Source organism: Molossus molossus, unplaced genomic scaffold (genome assembly GCF_014108415.1).
Source record: "Molossus molossus isolate mMolMol1 unplaced genomic scaffold, mMolMol1.p scaffold_m16_p_24, whole genome shotgun sequence".
Classification (NCBI taxonomy): domain Eukaryota; kingdom Metazoa; phylum Chordata; class Mammalia; order Chiroptera; family Molossidae; genus Molossus; species Molossus molossus.
The window spans coordinates 2600120-2621998 of NW_023425360.1; the positions used below are offsets into that span (position 1 = coordinate 2600120).

Consider the following 21879-nt stretch of genomic DNA (forward strand, 5'->3'; position numbering starts at 1 on the left):
CTTTCATTTTTACGTACTTGCGTCATTAAAGACTAAGGAAAGTGTTAGTCTCCCACTGCGACTGTGTCTGTTTCCCTTGTGTTTCTACAGTTTTCGCTTCTGGGTTTCAGTATGATGTTATTTGGAAAATTCTCTTTTAACATCGAAGGGAAAAAATATTTTCCCTTAAAGACTTGTATACCTTTGTGAATTTTACCTGATTTTGTTGTAACAGTTGTTTATGTCGAAATACATAGTTCAGTAAAATGTCTGTGTCTCTCTTTAAGCCCACAAAGGTCTTTCAGAAGCCTCTGTGTCTTAGGAAGATTTTGAAAGCTCTCTGTCCCCCCAGGGGGTAGGTTCTTCAGGGCTGCAAGCAAGGCGGCAGGGTGGGTGGAGGCATGAGAATGAGGGGTTTTGAGTACGTAACATTCCGGACTCCTGCTCGGAGACAGCCCCGCGCTCAGGTGAGCTCAGGGGACACCTGCCCTTCAGCTGGGTGCACGTGGCCTCCTTGGGACCAACACCAACACATTTCTCAACCCAAGGGGCGTGTTTCTCCCCCGGGCTCGCCTTCCAGGCAGAAAGCAGCGGAGGCTGTGTGCTTGTGTTCCTGGCTCTTGAGGGAAAAGCTCCTCTCGGAGGTTCCCTCCACCAGAAAAGAGTTTTCCAGAGCTGCTCGCACAGATTGTCCACATGGCAGAGGCTGTGCTGGGCCGAGGACCAGCTTCTCCAAACCGGTGTAGGAGGTGTGCCTCTCAGCCTACAGCTTTCATTCAAGTTCCTTTCTATTTTGAGCCTTCGCTCTACCAGGCTCATGAGAGTTGATCTCAGTCCATTCTGGGGGCCCCGTGCCCTCTTCTCCACATGTGAGTCTTCAAAGGTTCTGGGGAGCTTCTATATCCCCAAGGTGTCAGGGGGAAGGGTCCGTGTCTGCTGAGATGTCTCCTGTTCCAGCCCCTGCCCCGCCCCTGCCGCACCTCCCCACTAGCTGGGGAACACAGGGATCCCGCAGATACCCCCTGGCTGCGGAATTCTCCGTGAGCGGCCCCAGGCCCTCTCCGCAGCCGGCCGTGGTCGACAGCAAAGGTCTGGGTGGAGGGGCTTGTTCCTTGCACCGTGAGTCACGCCGTCTTGTGCTTCTCACCCTGGTCGCCACGTTCTGTTCTCAGCACTGTCCCCCTTCTTCCCAGTCCTCTCACTCCAGGGTCTCCTCCGTCTTCTGGTTCCTCCTACGAAAGCACCAGAGGCCTCTTTCTACAGCTGGGGATGGGGCAGGTGGTGGCCCTCTGTCTGCCACGCTGCCCCCCGCCTCTCCCACGAGGCCACGCCACGCGCCTCCCAGACCTGCCCTTGCCTGGCTGGCTCATGTCTCGGGGCTCCCCCGGCTCCTGCCTATCCCGCGGCCCGAAACCCTCTCCCTGTTCTAACCTCAGTCTCTTCGAAGGCCCAGGCCAAAGGCCTTGCCCCCGAGACCAAACTCAGCGGTGCCCAGGGGCCTTCTCTCGTGCTGCGTCCATCGCCCTTTTCAACGCCCGGCTCTTAAAGCAAGAATTTGTGTGTTCGTTTAACAAATACTTCTGAGCACCTTGTTGCCCAGACCCTGGGAACACAAAAGTGAAAAGACACTGTTATTTTCTTTCTCTTTTTGTCGTCGTTACTTTTTTCTCTCTCTCTTTATTCTTTCCTTTTTTTTTTCTTTTGGGACATAGCTATTTCCCACAGATCGGTGACCTTTCAGTGGAGGAGTGAGCTGCTAACGGAACTGATGGGGTTGGCTTGTCCCCCAGCAGGGCTCTCGCAGGTAGCCAGTAATGGGGGCCGGAGCACGCTCCACCTCTCCAGACCTGGGGTGACCTCAGGCCACCCTGAAGACCTTGTGAGACATCAGGTGTCATGACTCATAACCTCCAGAGGAACCCACAGTGACTCTACGCTCCCCTGCCTCCCTCTTCCCTCATCACAGCCCCTTCATGTCCAGTCTGACTTGTGTGTAATAGTTTTTCTAAGGGTGGTCTGCAGGCTAGCTGTTTCGGGGCTCTCTGGGGTTTCCAGCCCCTCTCTGAAAACCCTGTGTTAGGACCTTTGCAGTCCAACCACTTCCTTGTGCTAGACAGGATGACGGCCCCTCAAAGGTGTCCACGTGCTCATCCCTGAAACCTCAGAACATGTTACCTGACCCGGCAGAAGGGACCTTGCCTGTGTGATTAAGGTTACGGACCTGCAGACCGCGAGATGATCCTGGACTACCTGGGTGGGCCCACGCTAATGACATGAGTTCTTTTTTTTTTCATCCTCACCTGAGGACATTTTTGCATTTATCTTCAGATAGAGTGGGAGGGAGAGAGGGAGGAAGAGAGAGAGAGAAACATCAATGGGAGAGAGACACATCGAGTGGCTGCCACCCACATGACCCCAACCAGGGCCAGGCACAAACTGCAAACGAGGCACATTCCCTTAGCGGGAACCGAACCCGGAACTCTCCGATCCGCAGTCCGACGCTCTAACCACTGAGCCAAACCGGCCAGGGCATGACATGAGTTCTTAAAAGCAGAGAACCTTTCCCGGCTGGAGTCAGAAAGATAGATGATAGAATAAGAGTCAGAGAGATGTGATGCTGCTGGCTTTGAAGACAGAGGAAGGGTCTGCGAGCCAAGGAGAACGGGCAGCCTCTACAAACCGGAAACGGCAAGCTTCTCCCCTGGAGCCTTCAGAAGGGAATGCAGCCCTGCCGACTCCTTGATATTAGCCCAGCGAGACCCATGTGGACCTGGGACCTGTGGAAAGGTAGGATGATAAACTGGTGTTGTTTTAAGCCTGTTAGTTAGTTATGGTAGCAATAGAGAACCAATACACTCCTCACATGAGCTTACACACCAAGACTTGAGAACCTCTGCTGTATAAATCCACTGCACTGCCCAGTTTACACGATGGGAGGCCATCAATGAGACAGCTGGTGGCTGTAGCTCCTGCGGCCACCTGCTTCATTCAGTTCACCTTCTGGAGAGAACAAGGGAACGGATGGGTCTGCTGGCCCCGCTCCTCGCTTTGTACCCCAAGGCTATCGGTGAGATGCTGCCAGTGATGGACTGGCTATCCCACGTCAGCTTTGCCCACAGGGCCAGCCCAGGGTGTCAAACATGGCTGCCCCTATAGCCAGGGCTATGGGTGGGGGGGCAGCATGACCAGCGTCCAGGACAAGGTGGTCATGTAGGAGAAAGGGAGGGCAAGGAAGACTTGTACAGCAGGGGGCTACAGGGTTGAGACTGAAGGACGATGGTGTGTATTTGCCAGGACCCGAAGGCAAAGGGCTGAAGGCATCCCACGGACCTAAGTCAGCAGGGCTGTTTGGCGCAGGCTTGGTGTTGCTGGAGTGAACCCTGAGGTGGAGAAGGGGCCACTGAGGACAGCAGCCAGGTCTCAGGCTGGTCCATCGGCTGAGGCACCACGGCCTGGGGGGCAGGAACTCTGCGTGGGGAGGCGAAGTTGAAGGGCAGCCCTGGAGAGGGTGGGTCAGAGAGTTTTGGAGCTAGTGTCCCCTCTCCTTGGCCTGAATTCCCTGAGGCTAGAGTCTTGACGTCAAGGCTTGGCTAGAAAAAGTGGGGAAAGGGAGAAATGAGGGAGAGAAGGTTCCAGAGAGGAAGTTTTGATGCATAACAACACAATTGGGCCAGGAGGTTTAACTGGGAGAACTCTTTCGAAAAAGGTTCTTTTCTTGACGGCTTCTCATTTTTGGCAGAATTTAGAAAGCAAAATCTGAGTTTCCCATGCCTAAATGAGCTCACTGGTGTCTCAAAATATTGAATTGACAATAATTTTAAAAGTCCAACAAAGTTCTGATTTTGCCATTTTTAAAAACATCACCTTCTTTCCAAATAAGTATTTCGGAGCCAAGCTTGGCCTGTCTGTGGTGGGGAAGGCGGGCTGGGGCACAGCCACCTGACCTGCCTCTGGGATCTGGAGTGGACGCTGTGGGAACCCGGCAATGCCATGGCAGTGGGGGGGTCCGAGGTTAGCGGGACACTTCAGGCCACTGGACAAACAAGCGTTCTGCGCTGTATCGGTCCCTTCCCCTTCCCTACTGCAACACAGAGCAAGGAGAAGGGGTTCCATCCAGCACAACACTCCCCTCCACCAACCTTAGTATTTGCTTAAACAAATGTTTAGCTGAAATCTTATTAAAAACTTTAATAGCACCCCCCCACACACACAGGGAAGGCTGTGCTTTTCATCAGTTAAGATTTCATGTTTTCATTTCCTCATGGTGACACTGATGTGTTAGTTCTTTATTATGAGTTTACAGAGTGTTCAATACATAAAATACATTTCATTTAAAATACGTCCTGAATATCAGCAATTCATTGATTATTGCTAACATAATGTTCACATTCAAACCTTCAAGTCTGAGGAACCCTATGCACACACAGGACACGGTCAGTAGTCTAGAGTGCTGCTTACCACATACCATTGTCGTGTAAACGTCTTCAGAATAAGGGAATGATTCTAGCACGTCCACGTGAAAATAAATACTATTCTGTGGGTTCTTAGATCTCAACTACAGTCTGGTGTGTGCAAGCCCCCCCCCCACTTCCAGGTTTTAGGAGCCACAACATAAATAACAGCTGTAATATCACACAGTCCTCCCGACCTTCCGGGTGTCATATGGCCAGTCTACCCTGTTCACATGCTTTTCAAGAGGCCTTGGGCCCCCGTGGCTTCACTCCAGCACACTGCAGTGCCCTTGGCCTTGGGAAGAGCTTAGTGGTTCCACTCCCCGAGGCTGTCGTCGTCCTCGTCCTCCTCCTCCTCCTCCTCCTCCGAGTCGGCAGACACCTTCTTGATTCTCTGGAGGGCAGCCTTGATGCTCCTCTCCAGGTCGCTGGTTGGTTTACTGCTGGGGCTCAGGCCAGGGTCAGGGTGGACTTTCTTCAGTTTGACACCCTGCCTTATGGCAGCCAGGATGTGCTCGTTGACGGAGGCGCGGGGAGGGGCCACGGGGGGCTCTTCGACCTTGCGGAGAGGGGTTCTGCCACTCCTCAATGCGGCCAGCACTGCATCCATAGACCCTGAAAGCGAGCAAACAGCGAGCACTGTCAAGGAGTCATCCTCTCTCCCCGAGATGGAGACATTTCTGTGTTAGTTAAAGGTGCTGAGTCACTGTCAGTTAATGCCATGATATAAACAACGGTCACCATTCCAGTAAACAGATGTTTCACGATCTACAGAGCTCGACCATAAGCCCGCGTGAATCCGGGACAGTTCAATGGCGGACATTTTATCTTTTGCACTCATTTTCCACTGCTCAAGCCCCTCAACCGACAGGCACAGCCGCGCACCTCTCGTCAGGACGGAGGCTGGTACTTCCGCGCGATCCTGAGTGCCTGCGGGTGAATAGTCGGATCCCGTGTGCGTGACTTGCACACCTCTAAACCCGTATCTCCTCTGTTTCCCTTCCTACCTTGGAAAAACTCTATTTGAAAAATATACCCTGCAGTATTTCTCTAACTTCAGTCTGGGAAATTAGTCAGTGATGACTAATGAGTCAATGTGACAATGAAGCAAGTAGGTTTCCACACAATGAAAGGCTTAAAGTGAAACCTGAATCAGGAGCTCAATGAACCAGGCGGGGGTGGCACTGGCGCATCTGTGCAGTGTCTTCAGCCCCACCTGCGTCACGCCGGGGGAACATGCACGCTCTGTCTATCCTGACTGTGAAGTGCTGTCAAAACACACATTAGATCAGAGTTTCAAAGCCTTGGTGAGTAGAAACTATTTTTAACTCTGGCACTGTTAGACCCTGAGTGCGAGAAATCTGCCCACCCACCGAAGACGGGCAGGACTTGGCCACTAATTAGAGATCTTCCAGGGAGGCTTCACGATGAATCGTCGTTGCTGGCCCAGAACTGAGTGCCATTTGCTGGCTAACAAAACACTATTTCACTTTGGACTTAAACCTATAACTTGTTACTATGATACTCTCCTAGGAATAAGGAGACAGGTTTACTGGCAAGGACATTTTTTTAGTGCTAGTTCACACTTTCTTATTCTTTTCGGTGGAATGAGGCGCACAGGGATCTGCCCACATCCAAACTCCAGGCTAGGCACTCACGCTGCCCCGCCCCACTTAATGTTATTGCAAACCCCACAGTGGGGCCTTTTCATTTATACCTGCTTCTAGGTCGGTGATACCTTGAACTCAGAATAACCAGAATACTCAGTTATCCAGAACCACAGTTTGGAACTCTTCTATTTCTGTCATTCACATCACCTATCACAGTACCTGTGCATGTTCTGGGAGGAGGCACTCAAGCTTACTCTTGAAAATAAATGTATACAGGATTCTGTTAGGATCTCTCTCTCTCTCTCTCTCTCTCTCCCTCCCTCACATACACACACACACACACACACACACACACACACACACAGCATCAGGCTAGAGTCTGGGCACATTTAAGCCAGTGTCCTCAGTACTCAATGTCTAAACCTTAATTAGGATTATGAGTTAGAACTACAGCCCTCATATATTCAGTGTACTATATTTGCAAAGGTAAAAAGTGGTCCACTTTTTTTTTAACCACTTCATTTTAAAAAGATTCCCACAGGAAGGTTCCTTAGTCTACTGGTCAGTCTGCAAGAAGAGCCCTCCATATTCTAACTAGTTCCTCTGCAATTATTCCCGACTAATCTTCTGCTTAAGATGCAATAAGTTAATTCTGTAACAGACTCTGATGTGCAACAGTAAGTGTAATTCAAAGTAACAATGAATAACATGCAAATGGCAGAAATCAAACACATACTGAAGTCTTAAGAAACCTGAAATAACCCTGGCCGGTTTGGCTCAGCGGTTAGAGCGTCCGCCTGCGGTCCGGAGAGACCCGGGTTCGGTTCCCGCTAAGGGCATGTACTTCGGTTGCAGTTTGTCCCGGCCCTGGTTGGTCGTGCGGGTGGCAGCCACTCGATGTGTCCCTTTCACATCGATGTTTCCCTCTCTCTCTCTTCCTCTCTCTCCCTCCCACTCTGTCTGTACAAAAAATGGAAAAATGTCCTCGAATGAGGATAAAAAAAAAAAAAGAAACCTGAAATAGGTTGATTCTTTAACAGCTTCAGAGATCTCAAGTCGTGTGACCATTAAATGTATAGACGTGGTTTGTTCAAGATGAGGTCTCATTTATCAAACTGATTTAGGCTATGCTAACTTTGCAAAAAAAAGAGTAATATTTAAGGCAGCAAGTACTGGAATATTTTAAGAGTGCAGAGAGTTCTGGAAAGGATTTTGATGATGGCTTCTAAAGCCAGAATGCTCGACAACCCACTGGGAGCAGGTACAGAATTCCGGCAGATTACCTGGACATTCAGAACTGCCTGAGGAATCACACGGTCTTTCAGCAGGTGACTCACACACTAGAGGAAGTGGCTGATCATCTTTGACTGAAGTCCTCACAAGTAAATTCTGATGATTTGCAGATTGAGAAGAAAAGGAGGACGCAGGTAGAGGCGGCGGTGGTGGTGGTGGTGGAGGCGGAGGAGGCGGAGGAGGGGGAGGAGGGGGAGCGGGAGGAAGTGGTGGCTGCAGTGACAATTCCTCCCTGGATTTGGAGTGTGTTTGGTCTCCACCTGGAACAAAACTCTGGACAGGGGTGTTCCCAGGACAGTCTTGAATCTCGGGGGCTCTCACACTGCTGACGGCAGAGGGAGCACTCCTGGGTCTCCTGGAGGAGGGGTGGGTCACTGTCTCCGTCTGAGAAGTCCGCGGGGTCTGCTGAGGAAGTGCGCCTGGCAGGTGTGCAGCCTCAGGTGCTGGGCCAGGGGTCTTTGGCACAGACCCACCTTGACATCTCTGCAAGTGGAAAACTGTTGTGAGAAACTTGCCACAAATGCAAACCATTAAAATGCTGGAGCTTTCTGTAAACAATGAACACGGAAGAGTCTCTGCAGGGACTGTGCTAGTTCCCAGAGTGGCTCCTCTCCACTTTGTGCAGACTCCTACTAAGTCAATCTAAGAATAGCATTTATATCCTTTCATAGAATGCTTTCTCTGTAACAAAACAGACATGGAAGGATACAAATAGATAAAAATATTCATCATATTTTTAGTATGAAATATCAGAAACTAAATATAAACCATCGGAAGTTAGCTCAAAAAATTATAGTGAATTAATTTAAAATATTAGGCAGTCCGGCCGGTGTGACTCAGAGGTTGAGCGTCGACCCTGCACCAAGAGGTTGCCAGTTTGATTCCTGGTCAGGGCATATGCCCAGGTTGTGGGCCTGATTCCCAGTGGGGAGCATGCAGGAGGCAGCCAGTTGATGTTCTCTCTCATCGATGTTTCTATCTCTCTCTCCCTCTCACTTACTCTCTCTCAAATCAATAAAGGAAAAAAAAATTTTTTAATAAAATATTAGGCAGCTACAAAAAAATCATAAATAGTATAAAGTCTGTGAAACAGCCTGAAAAAACACAGATGATGCAGTATTAAATTTATAACTATGCAAAAAACAGATCTGTGGAAAATACCAGCAGAGTAGACCTCAAAATGATAGTTATAACAGGAATTATGGATGTTTCTTTTCTCTAATTTTTAGGTTTATAGTAAATTTTATAATTTAAAAATGTGAATTAAAAATAGTTCTGGATGCCCTGGCCGATTTTGCTAAGTGGTTAGAGCGTCGGCCTGCGGTCCTGAGAGACCCGGATTCGGTTCCCGCTGAGGGCGCATACCTTGGTTGCAGTTTGTCCCCAGCCCTGGTCGGTTGTGCGGGTGGCAGCCACTCGATGTGTTCCTTTCACATCGATGTTTCTCTCTCTCTCTCTGTTCCTATCTCTCCCTCCTACTCTACCTGAACAAAAAATGGAAAAATGTCCTCGGGTGAGGATAAAAAAAAAAATTGTTCTGGTGTCTCAGGTGTTCATTTGATAAAGAAAAACCTAACCTTACAAAGAACTAATCTTGAGGGGTGGGGATTATTCCTTAATGAAAGCATTGATTAACCAATAAAACACAAAATATTAATACTATGTAGCCATTAAAAAGACCCAGAGCTATACATATGAAAATAAATACATTTCAAAAACATAATTTAAGTGAAAAAATAAATTGGCAGAGGATGTATGCAATAGGACACTACCATTGTAAACTTAAATAAAAAACATTGCAATTTAAAATACTTAAGTTTATGTGTAAACTTAAAACACACACAAAATCGCAATTCATGATAAACTCCATATTTCTGTCTCTCCCATGTTTTTCTAAAGCAAACAGCGAAGCAATGGCTACAAGCCCCTCTGACTGATGCAGCTGCCGTCCTGCACTTCTTTGTTCAGAGAGCAGGCCAGTAGAACAGAATCCTAGAAACTGGCCAAACTCCAGGGGTCACCCAGCCATCCCGATGTCCGGGCTCCCCAACCACCCAAGCACTCCCTCCTTGCAGCTGACATTGCTGGGCAGTCTGCGTCCCCGAGGGACCACCCAGAACAAATGAAAACCTTTATCTCCCAGCAGCCCTTGAGATATTTAAAAACAACTTGTCTGGCTTCACAAGTATCACATACCACATGATTTCATTTCTAGTCTTCTCCTTGTTCTTCCTTCATTCCAAATGTGCTCAGATTGGCTTTGTCCTCTTTAACTGTGGCATTTCTTGGCTTCCCTCATCCTACACAGGATGCTACTGTTCTTTCTAAACTCATGAATTTTTCTGCAGCTTCATCCCAAGTGTTTCACATTAAACCAAAGGCAACTAAATTCTCAAGGTTCTTTCCCTACATTTAAATAACACACACACACACCCTCCTACCACCCCCTGTATAAGTGCATTTTTAGACCAAAAAATCTGAAACTTAAACCAGTTTGAGATCAATGTGTTAGACTTTTTAAATTAATTGTTCCAGTTTGCTGAGAGCTTCGGTGGCCTGCTTCTGCCACCTTCTGTCTGTCTCAGCTCCCACCTCCACACCAGCTCTGTTTGGAAGTCGATCACCGATCTATCTGACTGGCTCAGGGCTAAGGAGCTGGCTGGCCTTCCTCGACTCCCTTCCTCCATGCTCATTCTGTTCTGCCAATCACCCTCTGCTGGCAGCTCACCAGGTGCTCTCTGGCTCATCTGCCCTCTATTCCACTGACACTCACGCAGCTCCCCTTCAGTGCGCCCCTCCTACTTCCATTCACGCCCAGGACCCCGTCCAGCATCTCTGGTGGTGTGCTGGGCATCAGTACTTTTCAGAAGCTCCCCAGGAGCTCTGATGTGCTCCAGTTGGAGAATCCCTGTTGTGGCCCGGGGTTAGAAAGACATAGCTCTGTATAACCCTGAGCTAAGTGGTATAACCACTCTGAGCTTAGCTTACGCATCTGTAAAGTGGTGACAACAGTATCTTACAAGGTCGTTTCAAAAGTTAAATGAGAATGTAAGAGCCTAGCACTGTGCCTGGGATATGGGAGGCACTTGGTAATGGTCAGAGTAGTAAGTGCCTCAAAAAAAAAAGATGATGTTGGTATGTCATGATTTTTCACTCCAGTAGCCCCTACTTTTCTGGCTGGGATCACATAGTACACCTTGAGTACCTTATTCCAGAGGCCTGTCTATTTTCTCTTTGGGGACAATAATAAACATCATTCTTTATGATGATGGTGCGTGCATAGATGTGTGATGAGAACAGGTTTATGTTTTATATTCAACAAATTTAAGGTTATTTTTAAATAAACTATTTACTTTTTAAAAAAACCACCACTCAGGAGGGGAGAACATGTGGCAATGTTAAAACATCTCAATATTCTAATATTCTTGGCTTTTATATACTAAAAATAATGGCATTTGGGGAACCTTTTGTGTTCCAAACGATCTGCCCATGCTTCATACTTCTCTCTGAGGACAGGTGATCCTGATGTATTTCCCCAGAAGACACAGAGGCAGGGCGCTATTCTGGGACTTACCTCTTTAAATGCTCTCAGTCGTTGCAGTGTCTTCTGGCGTTCTTGGTTTATCCATTCTTTTTTCTTTTGCTCCTCTTCTTTTATCTTGTCTCTTTTCTATATTTAAACAAATATGTGTTTGTAAATTCCTTAAAATAAAAATCTTGAGAGAGAAAGGGACTATAACCTGACATTATCGCTCCCCGGACCACCACTGTGTCTGCAGGCCTGGGCCACAGTCTCCCCCAGATTGAGGCAGAGCAGTGGTCCTCTGGAGGTCAGTTTGCTCAGTGGTTAGAGCATCAGCCTGTGGACCAAAGGGTCGCAGGTTCAGTTCTGGTCAGGGGCACATACCTGGGTTGCAGGTTTGATCCCCAGCCCTGGTGGGGGTCATGTGGGAGGCAACCAATCGATGTGTCTCTCTGAGGTCCAGAATAGTGGAGCTCCAATGTCCACACAGTTAAGCTGGTGTGTCACATCATGCAAATCTAAAGTATTTTTCTTTAACTACTCACCATCTGAATATTATGGTGCTGATGAAAATATTTTACACTTTCTTCAGCCTTTTGCAACCGGAGCCGATGATTTTCTTTGCATTGATCCTGGTGGAATAATACAAATCACCTACCTGGTTTTACTATTACCATGGGCTATAGCATAAGAGGTTAAAAGACAAAAGCATTGCATTTGGGCTGCTGTGTAAGGCATTCATGAGTAGGAGTTTCTAGAGGCTCAATGGTACTGCTGCCTCCTCAGCTATGTGGTAAGGTAAGGGCTGATGGGTACTTGCAGGTATCAGTTGTGCCCGATTAGAAGGGCCAGATTTAGTGCTTTAAGAGATGAAAAAGAGAATTCTCCAACCAAGGGGAAATGGGAGGATATGCAGGAGTCCCCCATTCTTAAATGAGATGTGTCCGAAGACTCTGTTTCAATGCTGTTGTTTTACGCAAATTTCCCCATAATGTTACAAATAGTAATTATATTTCCAAACATACCTAAATAAGCATAGTCAACCTACAAATACCTGAAAATCACATTAAAAACTATATTGCAATAATGCTTAACCATTCTTAGCATGTTGCTTTTTTTTTTTTTAATCTTCACCCAAGGATACTCTTCCTTTGCTTTTTAGATAGAGTGGAAGGGAGAGAGAAAGAGAGAGAAACATCAATGCAAGAGAGTGAATTTTAGAATTCACTATAGCTGATTAGAAGTTTTTATTTATTAAGATTTAAAAAATAGATTATTAAGATTTAAAAAACCCGGCTGGTTTGGCTCAGCGGTTGGAGTGTTGGCCTGTGGACCAGAGAGTCCCGGGTTTGGTTCCCGCTAGGGGCACATACCAAAAAAAAAAAAAGAGAATATAAAAAGAATATATAAAAGAGAATATAAAAGAGAATATAAAATAGAGAATATAAAAAAGAGAATATAAAAAAGATTTAAAAAATACCAGTGTATGCAATAGGCATTCAACAAATAGCTAGAGATTATGATAAATGCTTAAATCCCAAAAGAAACAATCATTTTAAGAAAAATTTTGCAAATATTGTAATTGCAGCTACTGGTATCCATATCAACACGCAAAAAACAGGGTAAGAGCTTTGTTTTTTCTACCTCTTTATCTTTCATGGAGGAAGAACTGCCTGGAAGGGGAAAGAAAGCAAGGGGCCCTGGCGCCCACCTTTCTGCTCCTGAGATGGGCTCTTCTGGCGCAGATCCTGCCCCGCTGGTGCTCCAGCTGCTGACACTGCCGGCTGAGCTCTTTCATCTGCAGACTCTTACCGCTCTGCAGCCCCATCACATGATCAATGACTTCGAGTTCTGCTGGACTTTCACACGGGTCATAATAGATAACTTCATCCTGTTTATCTAAAACAAAATTTAATGATTTTTTAAAGACATGTTTTTATTAATAAAATGCATAAAATTTTTTTTTAATGTAAGGAAAATAAAAATCATGTGTAATTCCCACCACCCAAGGAGAGCCACTATTAACATCTATGTATGAGTGTGTGTACAAAAACACACACACACACAACTTATATAGCTACATATATCAATAAAACAATTCTAAGAGGACGTTTTCCATATGATAGAAATGTAATTTTAATGGCAACACAGTATTCTCTAACTTAAACAATCTCTGTTGTTAGAATGTTCCATTATTATAAATTTCACTGTGATGAACATCTCTGAATATAGATCTTTGTGCACATTTTTTTTTATCCTCACCCGAGGACATTTTTCCATTTTTTGTTCAGATAGAGTGGGAGGGAGAGAGAGAGGAAGAGAGAGAGAGAAACATCGACATGAAAGGGATACATCGAGTGGCTGCCACCCCCACGACCCAACCAGGGCCAGGGACAAACTGAAACTGAGGTACGTGCCCTTAGCAGGAACTGAACCTGGGTCTTTCTGGCCCGCAGGCTGACGCTCTAACCGTTGAGCCAAACTGGCCAGGGCTGTGCACATTTTTTATTACTTCCTTAGCAGGTGAATATTTAAGACTCTTGGTAACTAACATCAAATTTCCCTCCAGAAAAGCAACTTATGTTCTACCAGCAGTATATTATTAAGGTGCCTTAATGATATATAATCTTGATTACACGTTGATTTTTTAAAAAGACATGCATGTTAACTGTTACAGAATCAACCCCCTATAGAAGTACATAAAATAAAAAGTAAAATTTTCGCCTGGCAGGTGTGGCTCAGTGGTTGAGCATCGACCCTGCACCAAGAAGTTGCTGGTTTGATTCCCAGTCAGGGCACATGCCCAGGTTGTGGGCCCGATCCCCAGTGGGTGCATGCAGGAGGCAGCCAATTGATGTTCTCTCTCATTGATGTTTCTATCTCTCTCTCTCCCTCTCCCTTCCTCTCTCTCTAAAATCAATAAATAAAAATAAATATATTTTTAAAAAGTAAAATTTCCTTCTTCCTTTCTCATACCTTTGGAATCCCAACCCTCCAGAGGAAAACATTAACAATTTGGCATGCATCCTTCCAGATTAACTTTTTTAAAATAAAATTTTTCCTAAATATGTAAAATGCTTATAACCTGAAACTATTACAAATTTTTTTGAATACCTAGGATTAAATTAAATGTTCAGGATCTGCATAAAAAAATGATAAAACTTGGAGAAACTTTAGGAAAAAAAGACTTAAGTAAATGGAGAGACATACCATGTTGCTGGATGGGAAGAGTCAAAATTGCAAAGACGACAATTCTCCCCAAATTAATCTCTAATTTTAAGCACAATCTCAATAAAAATTCCGAGTTTATTGCTTTTTGTTTTGTTTTGTTTTGAACTTGTCAAAATGTTTCTAAAGTTCATCTGGAAGAATAAAGGAGAACAGTCAGAAAATGTGTGGAACAGTAGAGTAATAAGGGAGGTGTGCGCTTTACCAGGTATTGAGATGGACCTCCACGATACAATGGGAGGAGTTTGGTACCGGGACTAGAAGCCACTCACAAATAAATGTAATAATTCTGGATATGAGTAGTTAGCAAGTCAAAGCAGTAGGGGAAAATGGTTTCAGAATCAGTGACTGGGACTGCTAACAACTTGGGGGGAAACATTAGATTCCTATCCCACATCAAAATAAATTTTGTCTGGATTAAACAGCTAAATGTTCCTTTAAAAATTATAAAAGTACTAAAAGAAAAAAGATAAGTGAAATATTGGCACAATTTCGGGATGAGGAGGACTCTGCCAGGCATGCTACCAAAAGCAGAAACCACAGATTTCTTTGCCAGGTATGACACACACAGCAGAAAAATCATAGATGTGACTTTGTAAAAAATAAATATTTCTGCAATGTAAGAAAAATCAAGTGGGGAGAATTTATTTGCAACATATGACAAATTAATAGAGTAACAGGATTAATATATAAAGGAAACATTCCAAAGAAAAATTGGCAAAGACCGTGAATAGGCACTTAAAAAAAATACAAATGGCCAGTCAACATACAAAATTGAGTTCAACATCACTTGTAACAAATAAACGAAAATTAGAAGGTACCATTTCTTTTTATCAGTTAGGCAAGAATTGGAAAGAATGGGGAAACAAGTGTTTTCATAATCTGCTGATGGGAGTGTCATTTTGTACAATCATTATGTAGTATGAAAGTTAGAAATTAGAAAATAACAGAGGTGAGGAAAAATATATATCAAATGATGTTGTGTTAACACATATTTGTCAAATGTAAATTCTGCATCGTCCTTGACCCAATGATTCCATCTTTAGAAATGTATTCCAAGCAAATAATCTGTCCTCTACACAAACAAAAACACATGTTTAAAGGATGGTTCTTCACTACAGTGCTGTTCACAACAGTGAAAAACTGAAAATCACAGTCAGTATATCCATTTAATGGAATACTATGCAGCCATTAAAATGTTTGAAGATTTTTATTAGTTACTGAAATGGAATGATGGTTATTATATATTAAAGGAATAAAAGGATACTGAACAGAATAGACAGCTTTAGTTGAAAAACTGATACCTATATACATCAGGCTACAAAGCTAATCAGCAAATTGTTATCACTACGTATCTCTAACTGATGGAACTGGGGTAATAATAGTTTTCCTTTATTTTGCTGTATGTTTAACAATGAATATATTACTTGAATAATAAAAATACTGAAGGGAAACTTTTGGAAATTTCAGTAGATATTTTAGACAGTTTACAAGAAGTAACTGATAATATGGTCTGTATTTCCTTAAATGTGTAATTTAAACATTTTAATATATATTTTAAATATAATATAAAATTTACCTTTGATAAGTCTTTTAATAGAGTCCAACTGTGTAATAAGTAGTATTTCTTCATATTTTAATATCTCGAATTTAACCTCATATAGTTCTAGTTGAACTTCATAATATTGTATTTCTAGTTTGTCTACAACATCTATATATTTTTCTTGTTCTGGAAGATCTTCCATCTTGTTTTCATAAAAAAATAAAAGCAAGATAAAATATTTAGTATACTGAAAACAAACTCTAGAAGCATTTGAGCTATTTTCTATTCCTTGCTCAGTACCAAATATAAAAAAGCAAATCGAGAAGAAACACTCTTCCATTTCATTTAATGGAACAAAAATGCCCCATTAAACATTTTTACAAATACTTTATCTCATCCTTGAAACATATGAAAGCATTTTAAGTTTTGAGAAAAATAAATGGCAATGAAATCTTTATAGTGTTTTCCGCCCTTTTTTTTTTTTTTGGTTAATTCTCACCCATTGATTTTTTAAAGAGTGGAAAGGAGGGAGTCGGGGAGGGAGGGAGGGAGAGAGAGAGAGAGAGAAACATCAGTGTGAGAGAGACACACGATCAGTTGCCTCCCGCAAGCACCCTGACCAGGGCCGGGGATTGAACCTGCAACCCTTCAGTCTATAGGCCAGTGTTCTACTTGCTGAGCCAAACCGGCCAGGGCCAGTGTTTTCTGCTTTAATGTCATAACATTGCAGGAAGAAATTTAAGTGACTATGATTCTACAATGAAGCACCTCTGATTATTCTAAAGTTGTGCTGAAAATATTGCTTGGTTGACTTTAATGTATATTACAGGCCCTGGCCGGGTGGCTCAGTTGGTTGGAGCATCATCCCATACACCAAGAAGTGGTGAGTTCAATTCCCAGCCAGGGCACATACCCAGGTGCGGGTTTGATCCCTGGTCGGGGTTTATGTGGGAAGCAACCGAGCAATGTTGCTCTCTCACATGGAGGTCTCTGTCTCTCCTCTCTCCTTACCTTCCTTGCTCTAAATATCAATAACAAATAATAATAAAAGAAGCTTTAAAGTATATTACTTATTTCAGTACTGAGCTCAATGTTATAATCAAGTGACTGCTACAACATAATATTTCAAAACCGTCCTGAGCAAAGGGAAACTTTATGGCCAACCTTCCCTAGTCTTGAAATTCTCATCTACTAGAAGACAGTGTTGGAATAAGAAAGGATGCTCTTTAACAATGGCTGGAAGGAAAAATATCTGAAATCAAAGTCTATTTCTAAAACAAAGTCACCTTCATTTTGTCTTACCTTTCCCTGAATTTCAGCTCTTTTGTGATTTAAACACAACTCTTTGGCTCTCATGAGCTGCAGTGTCTCCCGAGCTAACATCAGCTTGAGTCTTTCTAACCTGGGAGTTGCTGTGGCCCAGGCAGCCTGGCCAAATCTCTTCTCATCCTGTTCCATTTGTTTCTGCATCCCTGTCAGATTACAGTGAATAAAATAAAACTTAGTTACAACTCATTAAAAAGGGAAAAACTTATCCTGAGCTTATTCTTTATGGCCTCCCATATTACCTGCAAAAGAAAATTTTAATGACTTTTTGTTATCACACAAACAATCATGGTCCTTGGTATAAAATTTTAGATACTTTTTTTTAAAAAAAGAGCAAAATAATCATGAATCTCACCTACTTGCAATTATTTCTTACATTTTGGTGCATATGCTTCTAGACTAGACTGACAAGGTTATATAGTTTGACAAAAAAAAAAAACCCTACAAAATCAGTCTTCTTTATAGGGTGGGGTGAAAGTAGGGTTACAGTTGTTCATACAGAAAATAATACAATAATTAATAAATAATAATACAAGGATAAGCTTTGTTTTGCATACTTGCAACTATAAACCTACTTTTGCCTAACCCTGTGTATCTTGTTTATTTCACTTACTGTATTAGGGATTCTTGCCATTCATAAAGCAGAGAATCATGCTTAGTAGCTGCCTGGTACTCTGCCCTATGAATGATCTAACTGATTGACAAACAGTGCTTCTTCCCCTTTGGAACTACCATCAACAGTGATTTGAGATGAGAAACATCCTTTACCCAGCGCACAGGGGCCAGCATGGTCTCATCCTTCAGTCTCGCCTGCACACCTTACCCCATGCTCCCCACCCACTGTCCCAGCCCCATGGTGTTCTCAGAGTTCTCACGCTTGCCAAGCTCCCTCAAACCAGGAGGCCTCTGTCAGTGCTATTCCTTCTCCCTGGAACACTCTTCCCTCACCTGCTCCCTCAGATTCCATTTACCCTTCGGCTGTCAGGGCCACTGCCACTTCTCAGAGGCCCTTGCTGACCGCTCCGATGGAGCCTAACTCTTCTCTCAGGCTCAGGGGCCCATGTTTATCTTCATGAGCCTTGTTGCCACTTCCCTTTCCCCATGTGTCTGGATGCACACGTAGCTAAGATGTATCTCCCCTCGGCAGGCTGGAGTGTCTGTCTATGCTTATCTTTATACTGGACCCCCGGACCTAGTGCCTAGTACTAAAGAGACACACAAATGTTTTTTTTGAATAAAATTAAAATTACATGTATGTTAGTGTAGCATTTTATATTACCTGCTAATGCTTTTACTGTTTCTTTAAAATAATTCACTGTTATATCCTGAATAGAGACTATAGCTTCTTCAGCCTGTCTGGTCCATTCTTGAGCTTCCTTCTTCAGGGCCACTATCCTTTTAGGACCCAGATCATCCTCATCCAAGGATTTCTATAGAAAGAACAGAAAACCGAACAGTAAGAAATAATAGTAACGTACAGACATTAGGAAATGGAAAGAAAATTGGTCACGGATTATTCCAGCTGCATTTATTGCTACTTCTCAGTCAATAAAGTCTCATGAATTTGGCGATTTCTTTATTGAGAATGAATAAGGCTCTAAGTTGGCCACTACCTGGAAGACAAAGGGATACTCTGGGGCATAAAGGGAAAATAAACCCTACTTTTACTTTGCATTACTAGGGTAACGTTCTCTGGAGAGGAACGCTGTCAAGTTGTGTTTCTCTATTAACAATGATGCACAGCTGTTTAAATGAGCTCTGTGTTGTTCTTTTCTGAAGGGCAAAAATAATACAATAACCCCAAAACAATAAAATCTATACATTCATTATTATGACATGTACTGTATCATCCAGCATCCAATTCTTCTGCAAAACTAGTAATATAAGAAATATACTCAAGTAAGCCGTTAAGAAAATGTAAATCAAAACTATGATAAGATAGCCCTTCATATCCATTCAGAAGGCTATAATAAAAAAGACAGATAATAACAAGTACTGGCAATGATGTGGACAAACTGGAACCCTCATTCACTACGATTGGGAATGTTAAATGGAGCGTTTCCTTTGGTAAACAGTCTGGCAGTTTGTTTCAAAGGTTGAGCATGGAGTTACCATGTAACCCCAGCAATTCCACTCCTAGGCAAATGCCCAAGAGAAATGAAAACACATGTCCACTTAGAAACTTGTACACAAATGTTCATAACAGCATTATTCATAATAGCTAAAAAGTGGAAACAACCAAAAGTCCATCAACTGTTAAATGGATAAGTAAAATGTGCTATTTCTTTATAGTGAATATTATTTGGCAATACAAAGAAATGAAGTTCAGATACATACTACAACATGGATGGACCTTGAAAACATTATGCTACATGAAAAGAGCCAGACACAAAGGACTACGTATTGCGTGATTCCATAGAATGTGAAATATCCAGAACAGGGAAATCCACAGAGGCAGAAAGTAGCCTGGTGGTTGCCTAGGGCTGGGGAGAAATGGGGAGTGAGTGCTAACGGGTACAGAGTTTCTTTTGGGGGTGATGAAAATGTCCTGGAATTAGACAGTGGTGATGGCTGCACAACTCTGAATATACCCAAACCCACTGAATTGTGCACTTTAAATAGATGAGTTGTATGGTCTGTAAATTATATCTCAAAAAAGCTGTTATTTAAAGAAAGAAAACTATATACAGGAAGTAAAGATTATCCAAATAGACATCTGAAATAATGAATGAACAACTTTCTCTACAGGTTAGAGTGGCATGAGTTTCATATACACATGATACTGTTTTTACAGTACAGTAGCCTAGGGAGATCACAAGTGTGGAAGGATAGTCCAGTGCAGGGGACAGAGATCAAGCGATCACTCTGATGTCTTCTCTTTCCAGTGGGGTGAGACCCAAGGAAAGCTACTGAAACCCTGTGGGCTCTAGATTAATTTGTAACACACAGTGAGAATGCCTGTTCTAACTAGTGTCACAGGACTCAAGGAAATAAGTGATGACAGCGTCTACTAAAGTTTAAATTACTGAATTACAATTCCAAGCCTTGCTACTTAACGTGTCATCTTATTTCTGAGAAATCTCCACGTGTCCTTACAGGCAGAAAGTAAGCTAAATATACATCACATCAAAAACAAGTCATCAGCAAAGAATGTGTTTAACCCTTGAAGATCTGCAGAAAGCTGAATGTATTAAGAAGATGACCCCCCCAAAAAAAAGAAGATGACCTATGTAAAACATCTTCATTTTTTATATCACTTTTTAAAAATAAGACTTCTACAATATCATTTAAACATAAGGGTGAACCTAACAGCCTAACACAGATTGAATCTTAAATGGGACTAAAGAAATGACATGTGACAAATAGTAAATCAGATAAGGTAAAAACAAAGAAAACATACCCAAATATCAAGCTTACATGAAGTTGCAACTTCTCGCATATCTCTAAATGGCTTCAGCAAATACTGGTAGAACATGGTTGCCACGGTAACGAACTCCTGATAGGCTTCATCTTCTTCTCGATAAACTTCCATTAATGCTACCATGGTGTTGGCTCTTTCATGGCCTTGAAGAATCTGGAAGGCAAAAAGTAAATAAAGCTCAAGTACAGCCAGTATTTGTAAGATCAGACCAAACAGACAAAATGTAAAAACCTTAATGTTCTAAACTTCAGCACATCAAGGAGGAATGCAAAGTTCAACATTTTTTCTCAATTGCGCACAAAGTACACAGAGAAAAGGCCCTGAGAGACTTCATCAAATATTAACAGCGGTTAACTCTGGGTTGTAGACTTCGGGGGATGTTTCTTCATCACTTCTCTGATGATAAAGGTTTCGTGATGCTGTATTCCTTTGTAAAACCTCATGAGGACATTACAGAGGTGCCTCCAAATACTTCTCCGGCGTACAGACGCCCTCAGCTCCCCAGGTTAACAGTACCATCCGGCCCCCAGCAGGTGGATGCATTTAGAGTTACAACGGTGGCTCTAGTGTCTGCAGAACGCTCCTCGTGCATACAGGGTAGAAAATGAACTGCGCTCTGATATAAGTGAACAGGTCCCCTCTCTGGGCCTCCCGCACACCGCGCAGCGTCCCCTGGCTGCTCCGGGCAGGTGAACGGCACCTGTGAGCCTGCGCCCACTTCTCCGTATCAGACGATGAACTTGCTCCTCCGCAGCCCGGGTCTCGTGGGACACCCTAACTCCCGCCCTTGTCCCCCACCCCGACGGCCCAAGGATACTCCGAGGGGTCCCTCTGCGCACCTGGCGCAACCGTGCACCCGCCTCGGCCCGCCGCGCGCGCAGGGCGCGCTCCCGGAAGGCGCGCGGGCTCTCGCAGTCGGGCGCGCCGCCGTCGGCCGGAAGTAGCGCGTCACGCACGGCCGCGCCGCCGCAGCCGTCGGCCGCCAGGCCCAGGTAGCGCTCCAGCCGCGCGCACAGCTCCTGCAGCGCCGCCTCCCCGGGGCCCGCGCGCGTCGGCCACACGAACGCCCACAAGCCCCAGGCGCCGCCGCCCGCTTCCAGCTCCGGTGGCAGCGGCGGGAAGTAGCACTCCAGCGGCGGCCACAGCGCCGTCAGCTGCCGGTGCGCGCCGCGGAGCCCGGCGGCCGACAGCAGGCCGGCCCAGCTGGGCGGAGACCCCGGCCGGCTCCCCTCGCGCCGCCGCTGCCGCTGCGCTGTGCGGTCGTGACAGGTCACCGCGAACTTGCCCTCCGCGTCGTTCCAGGCCACGAGGAAGCGCAGCTGGTGCCGCTCGGGCTCGGCGAACAGGTCCTCGCGGACCGGCACCCATCCCTCCAAGCTGTCGGGCTGCTCGTCCTCCATGGCGCCGCGGTCAGCACCCCGGCCTCCTCGCAGCCCCTCGACAGGACTGCCCGCGCCGCGACATTTTTCGCTGGACTGTCATCGCGTCAGCGCCTCACCGACGCC

General features: G+C 44.6%; 1 protein-coding gene across 1 annotated transcript; it reads right to left on the reverse strand.

Annotated features, from left to right (window-relative positions):
- Window positions 1-4242: 4242 nt before the first annotated feature.
- On the reverse strand, window positions 4243-21834 carry WHAMM (WASP homolog associated with actin, golgi membranes and microtubules). Its single transcript, XM_036277931.1, has 10 exons — window positions 21214-21834; window positions 20354-20527; window positions 18233-18383; window positions 16930-17099; window positions 15664-15829; window positions 12568-12755; window positions 11402-11488; window positions 10908-11003; window positions 7324-7816; window positions 4243-5045 (listed from the first exon to the last, which is right to left on the reverse strand). The coding sequence occupies exons 1-10, from the start codon at window positions 21772-21774 to the stop codon at window positions 4738-4740; spliced, it is 2394 nt and encodes a 797-aa protein (XP_036133824.1). The 5' UTR covers window positions 21775-21834; the 3' UTR covers window positions 4243-4737.
- Window positions 21835-21879: the final 45 nt, after the last annotated feature.